Below are 22269 nucleotides of genomic sequence, written 5' to 3' on the forward strand. Positions count from 1 at the left end.
GGCTCCCGCGAACTTCATTGGAGCTGTCATACGCACCCATATCAGGTTTCATGGGTACATACTCTATAGATTTATATAAATCATTAAGTGGTTTTGCTGTTGTCCTACTCTGTCATGACAGAGTTCCTCTGTGGAGCAGTGCACGCCCCTGGGAGTAGAGAGGTTAAGTGCTATTGGGTGTGAGTAACAGAGAGTGGTGCCAGTAGGGATAAGCTCCATTTCTCCTGACACTGGCCATTAACAGTGCAGTATGTTTCAGTGAGATATGTACGCAGTACTACGCACACATGCACAACAACCAGTGGTGGAAAGTAACATTTACTTGAGTTTTGAGGTATTTGTACTTTACTTGAGTATTTCCAATTTCCAATACTTTTACTTCTACTCCACTACATCTTAAAGGCAAATATTGTACTTTTACTCCACTACAATTATTTGAAAACTTGAGTTACTTTGTAGATTTTGATTATTATTACAAAATTGCCCACTTCTTGAAATGGGACATTCTGTATAATGAGTACTTTTATTTTGGTACTTTAAGTATATTTTGATGCCAATACTTTTGTCCCTTTTACTCAAGTAAATTTAGAATTCCGGACTTTTACTTGTAACAGAGTATTTCTACATTGCAGTATTGATACTTTTACTTAAAACATTTGAGTACTTTTACCACCACCACAGCACCAATTAAGAGCTGCTTCCCCTTAGCTGCTAATTCTGATTTCAGCGTCCAAGCTGTAGGTTACAGCCCCCTGATAGAACATGTGCTAACAGCCTCTAGAGATTATGAGCAGCTGCAACAGGGTTCCATTTGCATCCATCTCCCACTATACTGTCAGCCACCTTCCATTGGTTCAAAGTTTCTTTGTTTGCAAATACTGTATAGTGGATGTCACATGCCTGCCTGGCTCCTTGCCAGCCTCCCATAATTGCTATTTGAGTTAATAGATGCATGTAATTCATCCAGCTCGTAATATGATGTGTTTTGCCTGTCTGTCTGTCACCAGAATAAATGTAGAGTCAAACGGTGTAAGATCATATTACTTGTTGGTCATTGTTCTCAATATTAAACCCGTGGCTTTATAGAAAAGTGTTTGTTTGCTATTTTTAGTGCTTCCCGAACAGAGCAGCAATGTTTAACAATCGGCATTGGCGTTTGCAATTTGGAAAACATTCGGTTCAGTATTATCTAGTCAGCTCCTGTGTTCATGATATAAAGACCTCTTTCACTGTTGTTATCAGTAGTACTACATCATAATGTGAATATATATATATATATATACACACACATCTGAGATAACAAGCAATACATTTGTAGGAGACTGTTGTGTGTTTTCTATAGCGGCAAATAGAGTATAAAACACCAACTATTGCTCCTGGTTAGTATATCCTATGGAAACGGATGTGACGGTGTGCATGGTCAGAATGTGCTGGTGACCCTTGCAGCCGGGAATGTTCAGGGTGATGAGCAAGGTTGTGTACAGCCGTTACAGCCTTACGGTACCACAGTAACGTCCCTCTGTCAGTGATTGGCTAAAACAAAGTGATGTCAGCATTGGTGGTGTTATTTTAGTTTGGCTAGGGTGTGTGTGATTGTCATAATGCCAGCGGTTCTCAACCTTTTCTGGATAAGAACGAAAGCATTTGCGGCGCATTTTCAGAGCATGTTATTATGATCAATCAATCTATTGTGTTCCGGCTTGGATCAATGGATTCTTTAAGTTCCTATTTATCGGTATCACAATGAAAACTAATTTATTTCAAATCTGCATTTTTGGGGCATTTATTTGAGGACCACTTGCAGTATCCAGAGATTCCTCACGGCTCACCAGTGGGCCCCGGCTCATAGGTTGAGAACCACTGTGTCATAATGTAAGGCCATGGGTGTTGTTCAAATACATGGAGGTCAGGTCACATCTGCTGAGCTGTGCACAGAGCCAAAGAGAGCATGAACCAGCCTTTGCTTTCAAGTTTATTTACTGAATATAATGTCCTCTTTTCTAAGAAAAGACCACATGCAGTTATAATTAATTAGTAACAGCAGGGAGCTCTCTGTTTCTTCAGAGTTTGAGAATTGACAAATTTAGCCTTGTATGAGCTTAGCTACTATATTTAAAAAAGAATATTCTAATTTGCTGAATTATATTAATATATATCATATTATTTATAGACGTTTATTATATTTATTCGATGCTAGTGGCCAATTATTGGCTGTTGTGCAGAATGCAGCCAGAAGGAGGCAGTCTTGACTCAGTTCAACTTACAGTACTTTAATTATGTGAAATTGAAAGCTGCACCATTTTAATGTTGGTTATTGATTGATTGCCATTTATGCATCTAGTGAGGGAGATGATGGCACTTGATTTAGTGCCACTCTACTAGATGTACCGGGAGTTTTCTTTTTACTGTTTTTTTTTTTTTTTTTTTACATTCAACCTTATTCAGAGGGAAGGGATTTAATTAAATTAAGTGCAATCATTGAATCAACGTCAGTTCCTAGTTCACCAACATTTAAAAATATAACTAGTTTAAAGGGTCAGAGCCATAGCGAAAACACTATATTCCAATGTTCCTTTGATGTTTGAAAGATCACAATAATGGAAGTGTGGATTAAGTTAACAGTTAAGAATTAGTTTAAGTTAAGAACAAGGTTAAGTAGTTTGTGTTAGACCACTAAAGCCCTATTAAAAAGTAGAATAATTCATATAATGGAGCATAATACAGAAAAGTGGCTCAAAATACAGTAAGTCTGGGATTACTGTAAACAAGTTCCTTGTTTACCCAGGGATAAAGGGACCATGTTAAATAAAAGACGTGTCAAATAGAAGTGATCAAAGTGTAAAATCCTTAGAGAGCCAGAATGAACTCATCTGAATATTGCTGTCCTTCATTTGCATTTTCATGGAAGATGGTGTCCAAACTCGTACAAAGTAAAACGTTGCTGGGAACCTTGACGGCATATTGCCTCTCTGGATAACAATTGCTTGTGACATGATGCCTTTCTCATTGAGTTATATTATGCAAAACATATTCTCTCAGAAGTTTTGGTGTCAAAATCAATCACCCTAGTCTCTTGTGAAAGTGGGTACACTCTGATTTTCTGTTTCATTGAAGAGGAAGGTTGTCCTGAAGACAGAAGTGGAAAGAAATATTGTTGAAACTCAACATCTGCATTCAAGAGAGAGAGAGAGAGAGAGAGGGGGGGGGTGGTGGTGGTGGAGAAGGGACAGAGGAGAGAGAGAGAGAGGGATTGAGGGAGGGACAGAAATGAACTGTGGCAGGCTGGAATCCGACAGGCAAAAAGGCAGCAGAACGGCCGAGACACAGAGACACAAGGGACCACCTTTTCTCTCTCTCTCTCTCTCTCTCTCTCTCTCTCTGCTACACACACACACACACGCGCACACACACACACACACACACACACACACACACACACACACACACACACACACACAGTCACACACACACACACGGTTCGTGCGCACACACACACTTTGAGCCTTGTCCAAACACTCCAGCATGTGAACATGACAAGGGGAACGGCAGGCAGGCGTCGGAGCCAGCAGGGAGAGCAAAGCCTCAGACCGACTCGGGAATGTGTTGCCTGAGGGGCAGCAGGCAGCAGGATCGCTGATGCCTTTCCACACGCCGTGGAGCCCGTACCAGCATGCGTGTCTGCTTCAGGGAGACGGAACTGTGTGAACATGTGTGTGGTGTGTTCTCACCGTACGTAGCACTATAAGGGGGGATTTCTCTGAATGGAAATGGCTGGCCAGCGCAGTCGGAGGACACTGGAGGTATCAGGCAGCTGAAGAGGAGGGAGGCTTTTTTTTTAATACTTCGTTTCATCTTGTCCTTTTCCATTCCTCCTTTGTCGTCTTCCGCTTCGCTGCCCGGTGAGGGCTCTGGAATCTTAATCTATTTTGAGAGTTTGAGGAATTATGAACTCTTCTGGGGCGCCTGTGAAATTGGGGAGTGACGCACAGAACGGGGCGGGTGAGGTAAGATGGCAACATATTATACACATACTGTATGACCACAGAAGTGTCATTCACCTTTTGAAGGATTTCTGGGAAAGGCTGTTAGTTCTTGGGTTTCTGAGTGTTGCCTTCTGATTTCAGTTTGTTTGACTTCTACGGTTTCAGAATCCCATTCATTAAAAATGGGTCAATCTTGCATCTTGCTTGGAAAGCCATTTGCTTAAGGCTGCTCTAAATAACTGCTGTTGTCATTCTTGCTTGTAACAGTCAGGTAAATTGTCTTTTTGTTGTAGACACCACTGCGGTATGTTTGTGTGTGTGTGTGTGCGTGCGTGTGTCAAAGCTCATGTAACACACAAGTTTGAAGGCAGCCTGTTGTCAGAATATCTTAGTCATCTGGGCAAGTTGTCTCTCCAGCCCCCCCCTTCCATTCCCCCGGACTGCTGCATATTAAAACCAGGTGGAGGGGAAGTTAGGTTGAAGCCAGATATCTCCCACTCAACAGGGAAACACAGAGGGAAGGGGGAGGTGAGGTTAAGGTAAAATGCTTGGGGGTGTAGTCCTGCTGCTGCACACACAGAGAGAGAGGCAAAAAAAAGATTGCTGTCGATTAACAAAGAAGGAACTTTTCTTCCTAACCCTCGTGACCAGCAGCATGTCAAACTACTCAGTTGGACAGAAACGTCTTTATTCAGACAGAGAATGCAAATGCTAATGCGTATTCTTTTTCAGACATTTATGCTTTATGGCCATGTTGATTAGTGGAGCGAAACGGCACCCCGGGTCTTGGTCCAGATTTCAGTTCAGTACAACATAGTTCTGTAGACTGGCCAGCAGGCACTGATATTGATGTATTCCAGTGAGCATATTATAGATGCTATGCTGGAATAATACTAGCCTCAAAACCAGGCGAATCTTGCTCATTTTCATGTGAAAACCTGTGAGATTTGTCTAGCTTGCGATGCTAGAATCAGTGGAATGATAATATGTTTGTCGATGATATTTGTTGCATGGTAATTATTCAGGAAACCATTGATGGCTGAATGCCAAAATGGTTGATAACTTAACCTCTGTCAGATCTGAGACACACCAAATATAATGGATGTCGTTGCTGTCAGGCAGAAACCTCATATCTCCATATTTCAACTGTTTGTTTTTTGGGGTAAATGAATGCCCTACTTCATCATACAAGGGTGTCGCACAAAAGTAGTGAACATAGCCGATCTACAAGCTCACAACGCATCATAACGTTACGCTCTATGAGCTTGTAGATCGGCTATCTTCACTGTTTTAAACAATACAAATAAAATGTAAAAGGAAGGCTTTTGGACTTGACAGCGACGATATACAGTGTCCCTATGGGTTACAGATAAACTTTGACTTGTGTTGGCCTTACCTGCTTTAAAGTGGTAAAGAGGGATGTAAAAAGCAGCTGGTACCACCCTTGATTCCCACTGACAACTGAGTGGATAAAGTGACCGCCCTGGTACTGGAAAGTCACAGCTTTCATCCCTTGCCAACAGCCAATTTATTCAGTTCAAATAACCTTGAGTAAGACACTGAACCCCACCTAATCACTCATTGGGGTTTGCTCTAGTAAAATTGAAATGACATTTAGCTGTGCTCTGCAGCTGAAATCCCCAGCAGAGATGGTTCAGGCAGGACAGGGAAGAAGAGAATTATAAGAAAATTTACTGATACCTGAGGGGAAAATGGGACATTTCATCACCCTGGCATACAGTATAGATAATGCTACAACACATGGGAAGAAAGATTTTGCCACAGGAGCTAGAACTACAACCCATAGCAAAATGAAATGGAACCAGCATTTATATATACAATACACGTAAATCGTTCTAAATCATCCTGCTTTAATTAAAGAAATAAACCTGGGGGTGCAAACCCTACATACATCACATTGCAAGGCATTGCGAGTTATTTTAGCTATTTCCCCTATTTGTTGTAGATGACATATATAGCACTTAACTTACGTGGTTAAGAGATGTAGAGCATTCTAGTTAGTTGAGGACAGACACAACATCTGCATAAATAAAACAATAAAGTGTGCATGCTGCTATTTTCTCCCGCTGTTTATTACAAGATGGATCCACATTTCGATCACGTCCGGATACATGTACATGATTATCCGGACGTGATCGAAATGTTGTTTTGTTTTGTTTATTCGCACAATAAAAAAATTGTACAAAGGTAACATTATTAAAAGACAATAAAAGACACAAATATTAAGGATACAAGGTTCTCACCCCAAATAATGAACAAGTAGTAAGTTAAACATTGTAATCAAACATAAGACATGACAGACAACAAGTACCTTGTGTTGAATGTGTGGGTGACAATATTGGATACATTAAACTGTATTAAAGGGTTAAGAGGCAAGCCTGATGAACCAAGCCCCTGATTCTTCTGATGATACCAAGTGATCTTGAAACTTTCTTTCATCGAATAGGATACCAAGAAATTTGGTGGATGAAACTTGACTAATTTTGATCCCACCAATAGAAATCTTAGCTCTATGATGACAGTATTTTTAGTTTTTACTTGCAAACACAATAAAGTTGGATTTTTTAAAGTTAAAATCAAATTAGTATCATCAACATAAAGGATGAGGATACAGCAGCCAGGTCATTGATATAAATAAGAAATAATAGGGGTCCAAGTATAGACTCCTGAGGAGCTCCACATGACATCTTAACTTTGGATGAAAAACAACCATTAGCAGACACATATTGGTCACGGTTATAAACATAACTGGACAGGCATTTAAATGTTATATCTTGAAAACCATAATTATGTAAGTTATCAAGTTACTTGCATGTTGAGCCATTACTTGCAATAAACGGTGGGAGGAAATAACAGTGTAAGAGCAGCACATTTTATTGGTGTCTTAATCCACTGATCATTCCTTCCAGGTTTCCTGAACATCTGTTAAGTATCTTTCGAACAAGCAAACAAACAAGCAAACAAACTGGAAGATTACAATACCCTGCCACGCACATCTGGCAGAAGGTAATACATCTAAAATACAAAGAAAGATGGAAAGAAAGTAATATAAGCATGCAAGAAGGTAAAGGGAGTGTTAGTTAACCTGCTACTAAATTTGTCTGTCTGTTCGGTCTTCATCCAAATTTCTCCTCAGTGGGTTGTCCAATCGATCTGAAATTGCGTAATGTGTATTGACCGTTGGCAGGGAGACCCAATTTTCATCTGTTTCTGGGTCGCAGTCCCATAGCCCGTTCGGATGGTGGGTGGAAATGCCGGTATGGACTAGTATATGTTAAAGCACTTATGGGAGACTTGCGAGTAAAGAGGAAAACCATGCATAAGAGTGTTGACACGTTTATGCTTTGTATCGTTAGCCTGCAGCTCTGTTTAAGCGATGTGCCGCACTGGGTGCTTAGCAGCTTCCTCCCACAACCCCCAAACACCTCAAACACAACTCTTGGCATCTTCCAGACCAGTGATTCTCAACCTTTTCAAGGACCCCCAGTTTGAAATGTATTGGGCCATGGACCCCCATTTGACAAGATTTTTTATTTATTTCTGGGGCCCCAATCTACAATAAAGTAAAGTACAGTAAAATTGTCTGTATTCATTTAATTGTGTTAATTTAACTCCATCTGAGTTACATAACCTTTGGGACCATTTGTTTCCTAACTATCAATCATTTAGCTGGGGACCCACTGGAACTCCCCCTGGGGGTCCCTAGGCCCCACAGTGTTCCTCAGTGGGTCGGGACTGGGAGCCCCAAAAGTGGTTCCTGTGATGTTCTGACTGGCTTTTTCAGAGTAATATTTTGTTTACAGGGTTTAAACTACATTCAATCAATGCAGAAGTCTGTTGAGAACCACTGGTCTAAGAGGTGACCTCAAGCAAACTATATTCCTGTTTGCTTCATTGCTCTGTGTAAGACTCATACCCCACAAGGACGAGGAGTAGTTTTCTTGCTAATGTTTTTATGTCTGAGAAAATGTTCTGGTGGCTTTTACCTCAGATTTATGGAGAGAGAAAGTAGGTTAGGTCATAGAGACAGTTTTAAACGTGTGGGCCATATAACGTAGCGCTCACTCATCATTTACGCTGGTGATATACAACCCCCAGAGCCCCTAGAAATGTAAAGGACATTGGCTGCTCAATCAATGCTACACACACACGCACACGCACACGCACACGCACACGCACACACACACACACACACGTATTGCTATACTCATTGGGACCTTCCATTGACTTCCATTTCCAAACCCCATATGTTATATTTTATACTACATGCCTAACCTTAACATGTCTTAACTCTTTGACTGCCAGAGTATTTTCATAAAGTACTCCCCCAGTGCCAGCAATTTTCGTGTTTTTTTATTTTTATATTTTGAATTTTTCTCATGAAAATAATTTAAGGACACATAATGTAAAGACCCAGCACAAATCCGCCACCAGAGAGCAGCACATGACAGCGTGATCATGTCGTTGGGTCTCTCTCACCCTTCTTCATAGATTAGACAAGGAAAAACATGAAAACGGATGTGACGTCACCCAGATTGTTTTGATCAGCGAAAATTACGTTGTGATGCACGACGGCGATGACTGATCGTCACCCAGACCATAGATTATAGAAGAGAAGCTGTCCGTTTGTCCGTTATACCGTGTGAAAACCCGTTTATTTACCTATTTTGGACGAAAATGACTGGGGAAAAAAATCAAAAACCGGAAACGGAATCCAGGCCATGAAACCGGATGCAGATGTCCGTGAAGTAAGTGGAACTCGAGAATAACATTGAATATTAAGCAGCATAGCGCAATCAGAGATTAAACAATGAACGCGCGTCCAGCGCGTCGAGCGCGTCGACGGCCAACTGGACAAAGTAGCACTTGACGCGTTATCGCGTCGTCCGCAGTCAAAGAGTTAATTGTAACTGCCCTTAATGCAAATTAGAAAACTTAAAAAAAGCTCCTCGTAAAAGCGAGGACCAGTTAAGTGTAAAATTTTGCTCAATTGTCCACATCCTTCCATTTTTATTTTGTATTTGACCCCATCCACACACACACACACACACACGCACACACACACACACACACACACACACACACACACACACACACACACACACACACACACATACACACCCACACACTGATCTGGGACTGCCATACTCCAACTAACATGCGTCAGCAATCAGGATTAATGACCACTAAAGAGGCTGTGTAATTCATTCAACTGTAAATGGCAAAGACGTGCTTAAGAAGTATGACCTCCTCTGGAAGTGTGCCGCACAAATGTAGTCTTTCTGACACACACGCACGCACGCGCAGGAACACGCACACACAATAACAAAAGGAATTGTGACCAGCATTTAAATTTCATCCCTTCCTGTTGCTGTTTTTCTCTCATGTGTTCTCTTGACAATGATTGTGGGAGAAGGCGTGCAGGTACAGAGTGTAAGCAGTGGATGTTTAGTGTTTAGCCTTTCAGAATGAGGTTGGATGGAGAGGAGGACATAATTAATCTTTCACAGTCCATTAAGCTGGAGAAGTGAGAGTTCAGCTTTCATTTAACCCTTGCCTCTTGACAATCCCCTTTATTCTCCTCCCCAAAATGGCTATTTATTTATACCACCGTTTATAAAAAGCCACTGGATCCCAACCAGATTTTCCACATTGGACTTGGATTTAGCTTTGAACATAAAGTCAGGACACACATTCTTCTATTAGAGTTCTTTATTCATGACCCTGTCAGGACATGTTTTGACACACATTTAGTTCCTGACCCTCCGTTTGACAAACACCATATTAACCACTTAAACCCTATATACGTGGTTGACCAGGGTCCCCCAGGGCTCTATACTTGGTCCGCTCATTTTTCCCATATTCCATCAATAAGTATGGAATAATATGTGTACAGTGTGCCGAATGGATACAGAATATTTCTCAGCGCTCAGTTTTTAATATGTAAACAAGTATTACATGTGAGTCTTATGTACGATTTCACTATGGATGTCAATGAGAACTGTAAAAGAAAGAAAAGGTATTCTCTTCTCTGTCTTTGCATATAGTTAAAGGAAATGATTTACTCAAACCTAATGGATTGTTCTGTGTGTGCCAACCATACAGTACAGCTTGAGTATTCTGAGGATATTCCACCCTAAAGCCTACATTTCCATTAAGTGTAAGAAAGTAGCTTTGGGAACCAATGGTTCCCGAGGCATTTGGCCCACAGGGCAGAAGCCTATCTCCTGTTTATGTAGCGTGAGGTGGCTTGATGTACATGAACATCCCACAGCCATGATGTACAAGTACACTGAGAGTGATGCTACTAGTACAGTATGTCTCAGGGACTTGCCCCCAATCCAACCTTTGATGCTGAGTGCCAGGCAGGGAGGCATTAGCTCCCATTTTTATAGTCCCAATCTCAGGGCGGACACTCTAACCACAAGGCCACGAAGCTGGTAACTCCTATACTGAACTCAGCCAGGCAGCCATGACCACCAGTGTAGACGATACCCTAGAATATTGTTTGTAAAATAATAAATACTACTTATGATTAATAATTATCTTATGAATATTTTCCACATTTGCGCTTTTACAACCTTTGCCTCTCACCGCGTTGCTAATGCATTTACCATACAGTGCTCATAGAGTAACTGCTACTGTAGGTTATCTATGAAAATACTGGCTTCTGTGGAGATAGTGTTGCGTAGCAGACGAAGGTCTGCCTATGCGAGATTGCTAAGGAGATAACAATCTCACTGTCAACATTGCAAACGCTGCATGAATTAATTTACTTAACGTACCTGTTACATGTGCTCAACTGACATGCTCAACAGAAATGCCACGATGATGAATACTTTTTTGGACCAGGGCCTAATTGAAAATCTTGAAAGTGTTCGCAGCCTGCCCATCTGTCCACTTAACACGGCTTCCGTGTTTAGTGGTCAGATGGGTGGGGCGCCTGCATTTTCTGAGCATGTCTATTCTTGTTTATAAATATTTTGACCTTTAGACCTTTTTAATGCCAAAAAAAAGACCAAGATTACGGCATCAAAAGTAATCAACAAACTATACTATAAAAACTGGACAAACATTGACCAAATTGTAATATAAGAAAGAGGCAAACATTTTGAAAATAGCCGATCTACAAGCTCTCAACGCCTCGCTTTGTATGCTTGTAGATCTGCTATTTTCACAATATTTATCTGTGGAACCGAGTCAAACAAAAATGTAATGCCTCAACTCCTACATTCCAAGTGCTTATCAGAGTGGGGGGTCCCCCAGTTCAAATATGATTATTTTGGGGGCTCACGGCCTGAAAAGGTTGAGAACCACGGTTCTAGAGCTCTGGTACTCAACCCTTATGGGTCTGTAACTCTCAATTTTCTCAGTTTTCAATACTGTTTGCCAGTGGTGAGCAGAGTGAAGAGTTTTTCTCTGGGGTTTTACCCGTGTCCCTGATGTCGTCAGACATCACCTGGAGACATTGGTGAGAGTCTGGGGGGGGGGCAGGCCAAATTCCTGGCATGCTTGTCCTGATCGCGGTTTCCGTGTGGCGTGAGTAACCATGTTAGGTCCTCTATGATGTGTGGATACAGAGGAACTTGATACTGCTGACCCGCTCATATGGATTTTACATTTACATTACCTGCAAAATGGATTGCTATCAATCACCCACTTAAAGGCTAACGCAGTTTGCTTCTTTTTTTACAGCGAGGCTGAAGGCCAACCCATCTAGAGCAGGGTCTGTCTGTATGTATTTACTGTATACGTGTGCGTATATCTACAAAGTTGATATATGCAGACAAGGTTTCTGCCGGAGATCCACTACTGAACACTGCATTGTGACTGACAGACAGACAGACAGACAGACAGATCGACATGTATTGATCCCATGGGGGAAATGCAGGTGTCATAGCAGCACTGCAGTAAGCATGAAACACAGGACAGACGAAGAGTAGAGCGATACAGCTAAGATTCAATCGTTTGTGTGGCTTCGTTTACAAACCGCACACATGACTTACTATCGATAGCTGAAGACTGGGAGGCCATTAAAAGACAACTGCTACTGATCATTTGTATTTAACTAACTTTTTTTATGTAATGTTGTGTATGTAATCGAGAGCGGGTCACTCACAGCTTATCACACATTACTGTTATTAGCTTACACTACAGTATTGCCAGTATTGGAACCTTCTTGTGTTGCTAAATGGCTAATACTATAGTAATATTAATATTAGACTATATATATATATACAGTATAGTATAGACACCTGGGGGACCCTGGTCAACCAAGTATAGGGTTTAAGTGGTTAAGGATCCAGTTGATCCATCTGTCTATTCAGTCCACATCCATGGTGTTCTTGTCCTAATCTGAGAGAGAGGACCAGCCAGCAGCTACCTATTTGTGATGCATTTTTGTCCCACCCAGGGGCTGAGTAAGGGGTCACCTTCCCACAGTCCCAGTGGAAAAAAACTAGTGCTGTCATCTCCTTCCAAGTGTTTACTTCCTGTGCAAACGCTTCCGGCAGGGCTGGCAGCAGGATCTTATCACATAGTATGCATTAAGAACAGTCCCATGACCACCCACTCTTCATCCTGACCTAGGGCTGGGCAATTAACCCAAAATATATCAAAACCCATATTTAGAACCAGTAACCAACTTAAGTAACAAACTTAACTTGCCCATGTAGGTTAATCGAATAATCATGAGGCAGTTTTTTCCTTATATCTTATATATAAGGATATGTATATATATATATTATATATCAACACGAAAACATTCAAATATATTTTTTTATAATCGACTAAATTGATTAATCTGTATCATACTTTTTGTACAATAGCGAAAATGGCTGATCTACTAAAAGGGGAAAATATCAAATGTCCAACACTCTTGTAGATCTGTGTTTTTCACTTTTGTTTTTTACAACCGTGCTTTAATCATGATCGAGGCAAAAGTTTGAAATAATCGTGATGTATTGATTTTAAGTCATATTGCCCAGCCCTACCCTAACCTACACACACGCACGCACGCACGCACGCACGCATGCATGCACGCACGCGCGCACATGACATGTACACACACATGCACGCACACACAGAAAAGACATTAGGGCATGGACAGATTGACAGATGCATATTATCATCCCAACTAAAGCATGAATGCAACATTTACAAGCATGCTGTACTGTATTTGCAATTCAATTTGCAATACTGTTCCGTTCACAAGAAAGACATTTATTTTCTACATCTCCATCTCTATTCACCATCTCAACCACATTATCATATACAGTAGGGGCATTTAGGCATAAAGACAGCAACACAGTGAAACAGCAAGGACAATATAAGTTCTAAATAAAATAGGGTTCCTTAATACCTCTTTGAAGTTTATTCATCCGTTTATTCATCTCCCAGTATAGTGTCAAACCCTTTCAGAACAGCCTGCGAATCAATTTTTAAATCATGACGAATGTTTGTTTCTGAGAGATGTCTTCAAATAGGAAGTGACCTAAACCATCAATGCAAACCAATCAATGGCCTTCAAGATATTTCTCCATCAAACTCAATTGCATAATATAGCTATCATAATATACAGTATATTCACATTCACAGAGTCTACAGATCTAGGGTTGTTATGCCCATGTGGGAAGGTTAGGTTATACTTTAGCTGTGGGACATGTGATGGTATTATCTAAAATGTTCAAGTTTTCTTGTTGAGGAAAGGTGTCATACCTGTGTATCAGTGGTAACATAATCGCTTTGTTTTACTGATGTAATGTGTGATTGTGGGAGTAATGTGTTCTTAGGAGTATGGCCTGCCTAGACTGTTTTCAAAATGGGGTCCGCAGCACCCAGGGGGGTTATTGCCAAGATGGGCCAGGGGGCCTATATGTAATTGTCAAATAACAATCTACAAGCTATGAGCCTGTAGACCTGCTGTTTTTGAATGTTTTTTCTGTCTTTGAATAGATGTTTTTTAAAACAAACATTTGTAACTTCTGGAGGTCCCTGGAACAAAATATTTTACAAATGTTTGCTTTAAGAAATATATATTCAAAGATTTGCGCACATTTTCACGATTTTTCTAAAATAGCGGATCTACAAGCTCATAGCGCAGCACTCTGTGCTATTTTTGAATAGCCAAAGACATCTAAAATGACAGATGCGGAATCAGATGACCTCCAATTGTCAAATAAAAAACAAAATAAATATAAAACAAGTACATATCGAATTAATACATATCAAATTAATGAATTGAATTAATTAAATTAAATTCATATTCAATTCATAAAACGTAAGTTTAACTACTTCAGACCTGGCATCCCCATTTTGTGCATGTCATTATTGTCAATTTCCAGAAAATGGCAGAAACGTCTTTCTTTTTTTAAATCATTTTTTTTGTCTTTACCCATTTCCTAATCGAGGAGCCGTAACTAGAGGCTATGGCCAGTAGGGGGTCCTTGGCACGGAAACATTTGGGAACCCCTGGTCTAGCAGACGGTCTGTGTCAAGGGCCATCCTTTCACCTTGAACTGCTTGACCTGCACCGCTGAGCTAATGTATCTCTGCTGCTACAACTGACAGACACACACACACACACACACACACACACACACACACACACACACACACACACACACACACACACACACACACACACACACACACACACACACACACACACACACACACACACACACACATGCCCCCCACCGCCACCACCACCAGTTCCACATTCCAGACCCCGGCACTGGACGAGTCAAGTTTCAGTGTTAGTTGTCTTTTCCTCAGTGGGGGAGAAACGGGCTTTTCCTTTCTTACACAATTCATGCTTATTTTATTAGTTTAGTTTATTGTTACCATGGTAGTATGCACAAAGGTCTCAAAGTGACTTGAATAATGACAAATGACCCAATTACGGGGCAAAACAAATCCTTGAGAGGCTTTTCACCATAAAACAAAAGGATCCATTCACATAATCACTGTGAATGGATAGATTGTACATGTTTTATGCCAATTCTTATCAAGGTAATCTTTGAAAGGAGTGAAAGGCATATCAATGCAACTGTTCTTTAACCACTTAAACCCTCTATTCTTAGTGTGCTTTTTCCCCATCTACACCAAATGTCTTTGCCAAAAAATTGCTGATCTATAAGCTCACAACGCTTCACGTTGCGTTGTGAGCTTGTAGATCTGCTATTTTTTGGCAAAGGTTCCGCCCAGAATAGGCATGCAGGGGTTCAATGGGTTAAAGGAGAGTTCCGGACTACCTTTTTCTTACCTTTATATGATGTTATTATATCCTAGGACGAGTGGTACAGTAGAACATTTTCATACATTTTTTTCACATTTTTCATCCATTCAACTTTAGACTTGATTTTCTTACCTTAATAAACATTGTCATAAATACTATATGCGTCCAGTCGCTAGTTTAAAGTCTTCTTTCAATCACCATGATATGCGTTTTGTTAATTTATGGTCCCATTTATTTTAAAATTGATGATAAAGTAGGGTATGCTCTAGGAGGGGCGGGACAACCAATAGCATTCATTCCCCGCCCCCGCTCTTGATTGACAAGCTATACCCAACCAATAGCATTCATTTCATGACGCGATATAGACAGGTTTCCGCGCGACGTCATCACAGAGTAGAATGCGCAATCTGCGCATGCCCGGGGTAGAACGAACCCGGAAGTGCCCTTATAGCAGCATTATAGGCATAATGCTGCTATTATAGGCATAATAGGCATAATGCTGCTATTGTATACAAATAAAAGACGAACAGATCCAACTTCCGACAAATCAAATTTTTATTGAGTAAACAAGATATTACAAACTGCATAATTTAATCTTTCATTAAACCCGGTGAAGACCATTTATTTTATGAATGTAGATTTGACCAGAGCTGCTGCAGGTAATAGCGCCCTCTATAGGCTCACCCCTCCACTGCGCGCGCATATCCTCTCATGTTTACAAACAGGAAACCCGTCTATGACGTGATATAGAAAAATGGCGGATTTAAAATCGTTGACAAATAGGCTTCATTTACGGTCTGTAGAAACCAATGGCGTCACTCTGTCCATTTTTTTTTTACAGTCTATGGCTAAATCGCGTATCTATAGAGCACCGAAGTCCTGACGTCACTCGTTCATCCCCAGGTTTGCGGAAGTAATTTCTCTATGGAGAATAACATTGGGTCATCTTAGAATCGTCTCATATAAGAATTGTGGTCCAAAAAATAAACACCGCGTGTCGGCGTTATTGTCAGGGAGGAGGTTCTGTATAGTTTATGATAGTCAGTCACTTATATTTGATACAGTCTGTTTCTGGCGAAAATGTAACTAATTTGGCGGAAGTAACATTAGCGTTTTCTCACCGTCAGTTGATGCTTCATATCCATAAGAGTCAACCCGCCGTGGTCATTTGTTTATTTTTGGAACACAGTTCTTATTTGACGCGATATTAAATACGTCTATGGGATTCAGAACGGGGGTGGAAAACTGCGAACCAGGTAGACAAACAAAGGATGTGTAAATGACGTCAGACTTCGGCGGTCTATATCGCTCGGGGTTTTTTTTTTATTATACCTGACGTTCATATTGACAGAAAACTGTCCACAGTGTTTGTGTTACATGCGCCTCTCCGGAAGTATTTGTGCAAATCCATATATTTTTAAAGCAACATTTTTTAACTCAAATCTTTGCTTCTGGGGGGTCCCTGGAACTAAATATTTTGAGATTAGGGTCCTCGACCAAATACATATAATTTTGGGGGTCCTCGACATGAAAAAGTTTGAGCACCACTGATGTAGCAACATACTTTTTTCAGAAAACTGTTAGGATTTAGAAGACATTTGTAGACGCGTTCCCGAATTTGAATGGGTTAAATATAGTAACCCTTACTGAACAATAAGTAGATTATTGATTATTATTAGTCCCACACACTACTCTTAGTGGTTCAGGGGGACCGTTATCTCACTCTGACCAGGCCCAGCCCACATAGCTGAGCCGGAGTCCTGACACAAACAGGGAAAAAACCTCCAGTCAACAACCCCCACTGTTGCGACAGGAAGGAAAAGGGCGATGCTCCCAACAAAAGAAAAGGCTAACACAGAGCCACACTCAAACAGTCACGCCATCACAACTCACAGAGGATATGGGCTAAAAAAGTCTACAAACAAAAAAAGAGTCGGGTTTTCTTTTTGTTCAACAATTTAGCTGTATTATTTAGTGTATAACAGTTGTGGCCCTTTGTGGAGAAGGCATTTGGCTCCATTTGTACAAACATAATGGCCAGCTGGTTGGAGCATGTGCACAGTCTGTGAGGCTTTGAATGAAGACACATGGAGAGGAATGGACACAGGTTAGCCCTGACCTGACAGGACTGAGGGAGCCAAGGTAAGAAGGCAGGTTAGGTCAACTGCTACAGGAGGGGAGAGAAACCCCTCAATCCGGGAACGCATCTCTGTCATTTTAGATTTCTTTGGCTATTCAAAAATAGCAGATCTACACGCTCATAGCGCGGCACCGAGTGCCTACGCTATGAGCTTGTAGATCTGCTATTTTTGAAAAATCACATTTGTAAAATATTTTGTTCCAGGGATCCCAGAAGCAAAGATTTGAGTTAGAAATGTTCGCTTTAATTCAAAGATTTGCACAAATGTTCCCGAAAAAAAGAAAATAAATAGTAGATCTACAAGCTCGTTGCGTGGCACTCGGTGCCGCGCCACAAGCTTGTAGATCTGCTATTTTTGAATAGCCATAGAAATCTAAAATGTGTTCCCGGATTGAATGGACAGGACAGGAATAATAGAGACGATGTGAAGTATCAGAAAAAGTGAGGGAGTGAACAAATGTGCCAGAGTCAGCGTCGCAGAGGCCAGGATAGGGGGATAAGAGACGAGAGAACTGATTTTGAAAACACGAGTGAAATGACGGTTGGGGAGTCTCTCACTCTGTGTGTGTGTGTGTGTGTGTGTGTGCGCGTGTGTTGCCTCCTGATGAAAGGGGAGTTTGTTCATGCTGGCAGCTACACATGAGGGTAATCATGGTTAAGGAGTCTGCAGACATATGACCATCATTGTGAGTTGCTTTGCAGATACGCCATTGAAGTCCATTCCAAGTCTAATCCAAATATCAATTATATGTGCTTTAAACGTGCTTTCATTTATTTTTATTTTTATGTGCAAACATTTAAGTAACTAGGAACATGGACTCAGATTTAACATAGGGAGATTAAGACATACAATCAAATTGCTTTTTTTAAAATCATAGTTTAAATGGAGAGTTTTTTTGCCTGTAAATGTAGTGGTTGAGTTCAGTTACGAATGCAAAAGACAGGACTGTCGGCCTTGACTTTGACATTTCTTTGTGTGTGCTTTCTAAGATGATGTTGACAACAAAACCAAACTCGAGTCAATATTTACCTGAATTCCTGAATCTCACGCAAAGCACTGGAATGTGACACCCCCGCTCCATTTTATCAATTATGAAACAAACTCCATGCTATAAGAGCTACTGGCAGCTCGGAAGGGAAGGCAAGGGAAGTGGAGCACTCGTTTTGGTTCACTCAATGTCCAGTTTTGGTCGCACCAAAGCAATTATTTGCACTCACACAAATGCTCCCAATTATATTTTGAGGTTGCATACTATGCATAGATACAATTTCAGGCGCATATGCGACCAAAACGGTCGTAATTTTGAGCCCTGCACTGTGGAAATTGCCAGTCCGCCAGTTGGCAGTGGAAAACACCACCTTCAACACGGCCACTGACATTTTCAGCCTCACTACACCCATGGGTACTACCAGTACCAAAGGTCCATTCCCACACCATGCCCTTGACTGCACTTCACACTGTTGCACCTCTTTCCCCTAAATCCCCAAATAGGGCCCTAAAGAGTTCCCAGGTTGAAGTGCAGTGCGTTGTTGAAGTGTCCTTGAGCAAGCACTGACTCCCTAACAAGCCCCAATGGGACTGACTTGTACGAATGACCCTGCATAGTAAAATCCTCAGTGTTCATTTATCCATTCGTAACTTTGTGTACAAATGTAACAAAAATTGGTTACATTCATTGTACTGTGTGCTTGGACAACACTGGGACCAGTGCCAATAAAGAAAAAAACTAAACAAAGGAATGGTTAACAGCGGCAGCGGTACGTCACTGAAGGAGAGTCCAAGTTTTTTTACAGGATGTGTCAGGAATGTCTGTTGAGACATTGTGTGTGCCAGGCCCCCCCACCCCCCCCCATCCAGCCCAGTGCACTTTCCTAAAATAGATAATGTAGACATGCTGCATCATGCACGCGTCATATCAGCTTTCATTTTGAGATAAATCCTCTCACTGGGTCGGAGAGTGTAAGTGAAAACTGAGTGATGTCATTTTGCGTGTCCTCACTTTTCATGGGATCATGTTGTGTCCTGATGAAGACCTTTGGTTGAAATGTGTTGGCTCATGTTTGTCATTCATTATTACTTTTCAATGAAATGAAGTATTTTAACACAATGTTTGACCTCCTCCTTTGTCTTGGTCATTGTGCATAACTCAGGGTCCCCACGGTCATGAAATTCCTGGAAATATTTTGAAATAAAAATTTAAAAAATCCAGTACTGGAAAAGGTTTGGAATTGATCAAAGGTCCTGGAATGTATCAAGGGTCCTGGAAAGATATTTGGCTATGCATTGTTTTTGGCTATTGACTTTTTTTAATACAAAACATTTTCATAAACATATGTAACATAAGTAGTTTTTCGCCGAACGGGCTGTGTAACACCCCATCCGCACTGCCAGCGATGCGACGTGATGCGACGTGACGCGAAGCGAGCGGGCGATGAAATCTCATTAAAATACATGTTTTTGAATGAGACCGTCCTGACCTACCGCGAGCGACAACGAACCGTGCAACGACGTCGTCCACCCCTCCTATTTTCGCTCGCAGGGTCACTATGCCCTAATTTTTCACGAAATTGTACTATTTTATATTCTATGCTTTATTTTTGCTACACTGCCTATCTTTGGGCATTGTACATAGGAGTAAGAGACACATTATTGCGCTGAATGATTGTTTTATAGGCCTGGAAATTGGGCTAAATATTCTGGAAAAGTTTTGGAAAAGTTTTGGAAATTCATTGCTAAAAATGTGTGGGGACCCTGATAACTCCAGAATTCCAGTTGTACCCTCACTGGATGTTTTTGTCTTAGAGCATCTCCTCATAAGCACTAATTACAGTAGGTTCTACAGGAATTTATTATTTCCTGTTATCCACAAGAGCACCAGATTTTGTCATTCTTTGTTAGGCTTAGGTTTTTTGCTTTACAATTAGGGAAATTCTTAAATGATAGCATTTAAGATACCTTCTCCTTGGAATAATTGAATTGTAACTTATTTATTGTACTGTACATAAAGAAAGTTATGTTTGTTTCTATTTTTTCTGTATTGAAATGAAAACTTTATACAAGTGATAAAAAAGGAAGTATATAAGGAAGGTCTGTCCATGGGTATTTGTGTGCATGTGCATGAAGGAAATAAAATGCATACTCACCAAAGATCAATTCCTCTTCTCTCCTCTCCACGTAGCTTCACCTAGCCAACCTGGTCTCATTAAATGGGGATGCGGTGGAGCTCAACAAGCGGCTGGTGCAAACAGAGAAAGACAGAGAACAGCTGGAAAAGAGATTGGCCAAATCACAGGTAGGCATACCTTACTGCCAAGTATGCAGTGCAATCCAAATGTTTACTTCACTGTGTCCACTTGCAACAAAATTAGACACCATACACAGTCAAATCTGGAGAATTGTCACCTGTAAAGCTGTGATAACAAATTAATCTCATTCGGATTCTGGAGCGTTCATTTAACTCTGAAAGTATGACATACAAAAGGGACTTATTCGTAAAAGGAACTAAACACATAAGGAAGGCTATATTGTATATTACTGTGTTGTACTGTCACACAACAGTCATTGCACTAAATACTGCAAAACATTTATATTACATCAGATGATAGATGTCTGGTTGGACACTACTTATTGTACATTGTGTCCAGAAGCAGAGTAGAAGACTGCTGTGAGAACAGTTTGTTGTTTGATGCTTCACATTTTCATACATTCAGTAAATCACTGTCAGGTGGCAGAGCAGGTTTGATAATGATGTTTTGTAGTACTGTTGTGACTATAGTGACAAACTATCAAATACAACAGTATACATTATTTTGAAAGATCATTTATGTGTACTTGCACCGAAATGCCTCTTGAGAATGCCTTTAAGCAATGTCGGATAAACAAACAATTGTTGTGTGTTCTCAAAAGTGTAGCGAGTCATTTGTGACTGATAAACCTACCGTTAAATTACTTTACGGTGAATTGAGCTTCCTTAGATGGAATTCTTCCAAGGACGTTACCAGAATGGCTGACGCAGGCACAGAATTTCACAGATCAGCTAACGGGATATATCCAGACCACCCATATGCTCCCCTCCATATGTTCCGAATACAGCAACATCGCTGGAAGTCAATATTGAAATCACCTTATAAAGCATTTACACTGCATCTATTCTACAATCTTGAGTACAGTTGAACCAATGTATTATAAACTATGGCCCAGGTAACCGCTCTAAGAGGTAACCTGAACTCTAGAACATATCCAGTATAGCATTTGGCATTCTATTTAAAACCTAAGCCTAGCCCAGCCACAAAAAGATAATACGTGTGTATGTGTGTGCGAGTGTGTGTGTATGTGCGCGCACATGTGCATGTGCAAGTGGGCGTGCGTGTTTGTATGCACCATTGCACCATGCAACTGGTTATTATACAAAAAAATGCATTATACTGTTATCTATCATGTACACACACATCAAGCAAGTAATTATGAAACTTCTGGTGTTCAATGTGGCTAGAGTGCACACACGTACACACACACACACACACACACACACACGCACACGCACACACACATAGAGGGACAATAGAGGTTAATTACTAAATTCACCAGCAGGGTTGATGTCCTATAGTGATATGTGTTTATTGCCAAGGACATTCATCAAAAGCATGGTACAGAATATGTTCCACTTCTTCCAGTTAACATTGGATGGAATATATATATATCGGTAGTAATATCAAAATAATGCCATATCATAACGTTAGAATATTTATGTTTTTCTTTTAAATATAATATTAAATATTTCAGCAAATTATGTTGTATGATGTGTCATCATACTGTAATTACTTCCCCCCCCCCCCCCCCCACATCACTCAAATGAAAAGTAAAAAAGAAGGTACCGGAACATAGA

General features: G+C 40.7%; 1 protein-coding gene across 3 annotated transcripts in view; it reads left to right on the forward strand.

Moving 5' to 3' along the window:
• Positions 1-22269, forward strand: part of mcc (MCC regulator of WNT signaling pathway) — a 73766-nt gene that overhangs the window by 11431 nt on the left and 40066 nt on the right. Inside the window, exons 1-2 of one of the 3 annotated variants that reach the window (XM_080441146.1) lie at positions 3367-4004; positions 20563-20676. In XM_080441146.1, the coding sequence (XP_080297272.1) occupies positions 3945-4004; positions 20563-20676 (174 nt within the window). In that variant the 5' untranslated portion in view covers positions 3367-3944. Of the gene's footprint in view, positions 1-3366; positions 4005-17129; positions 17386-20562; positions 20677-22269 lie in introns of those variants that run through there. The other 2 variants (XM_080441147.1, XM_080441145.1) reach the window with 2 other exon arrangements.

Source organism: Gymnoscopelus braueri (assembly GCF_963280865.1).
Source record: "Gymnoscopelus braueri genome assembly, chromosome: 10".
NCBI lineage: Eukaryota > Metazoa > Chordata > Actinopteri > Myctophiformes > Myctophidae > Gymnoscopelus > Gymnoscopelus braueri.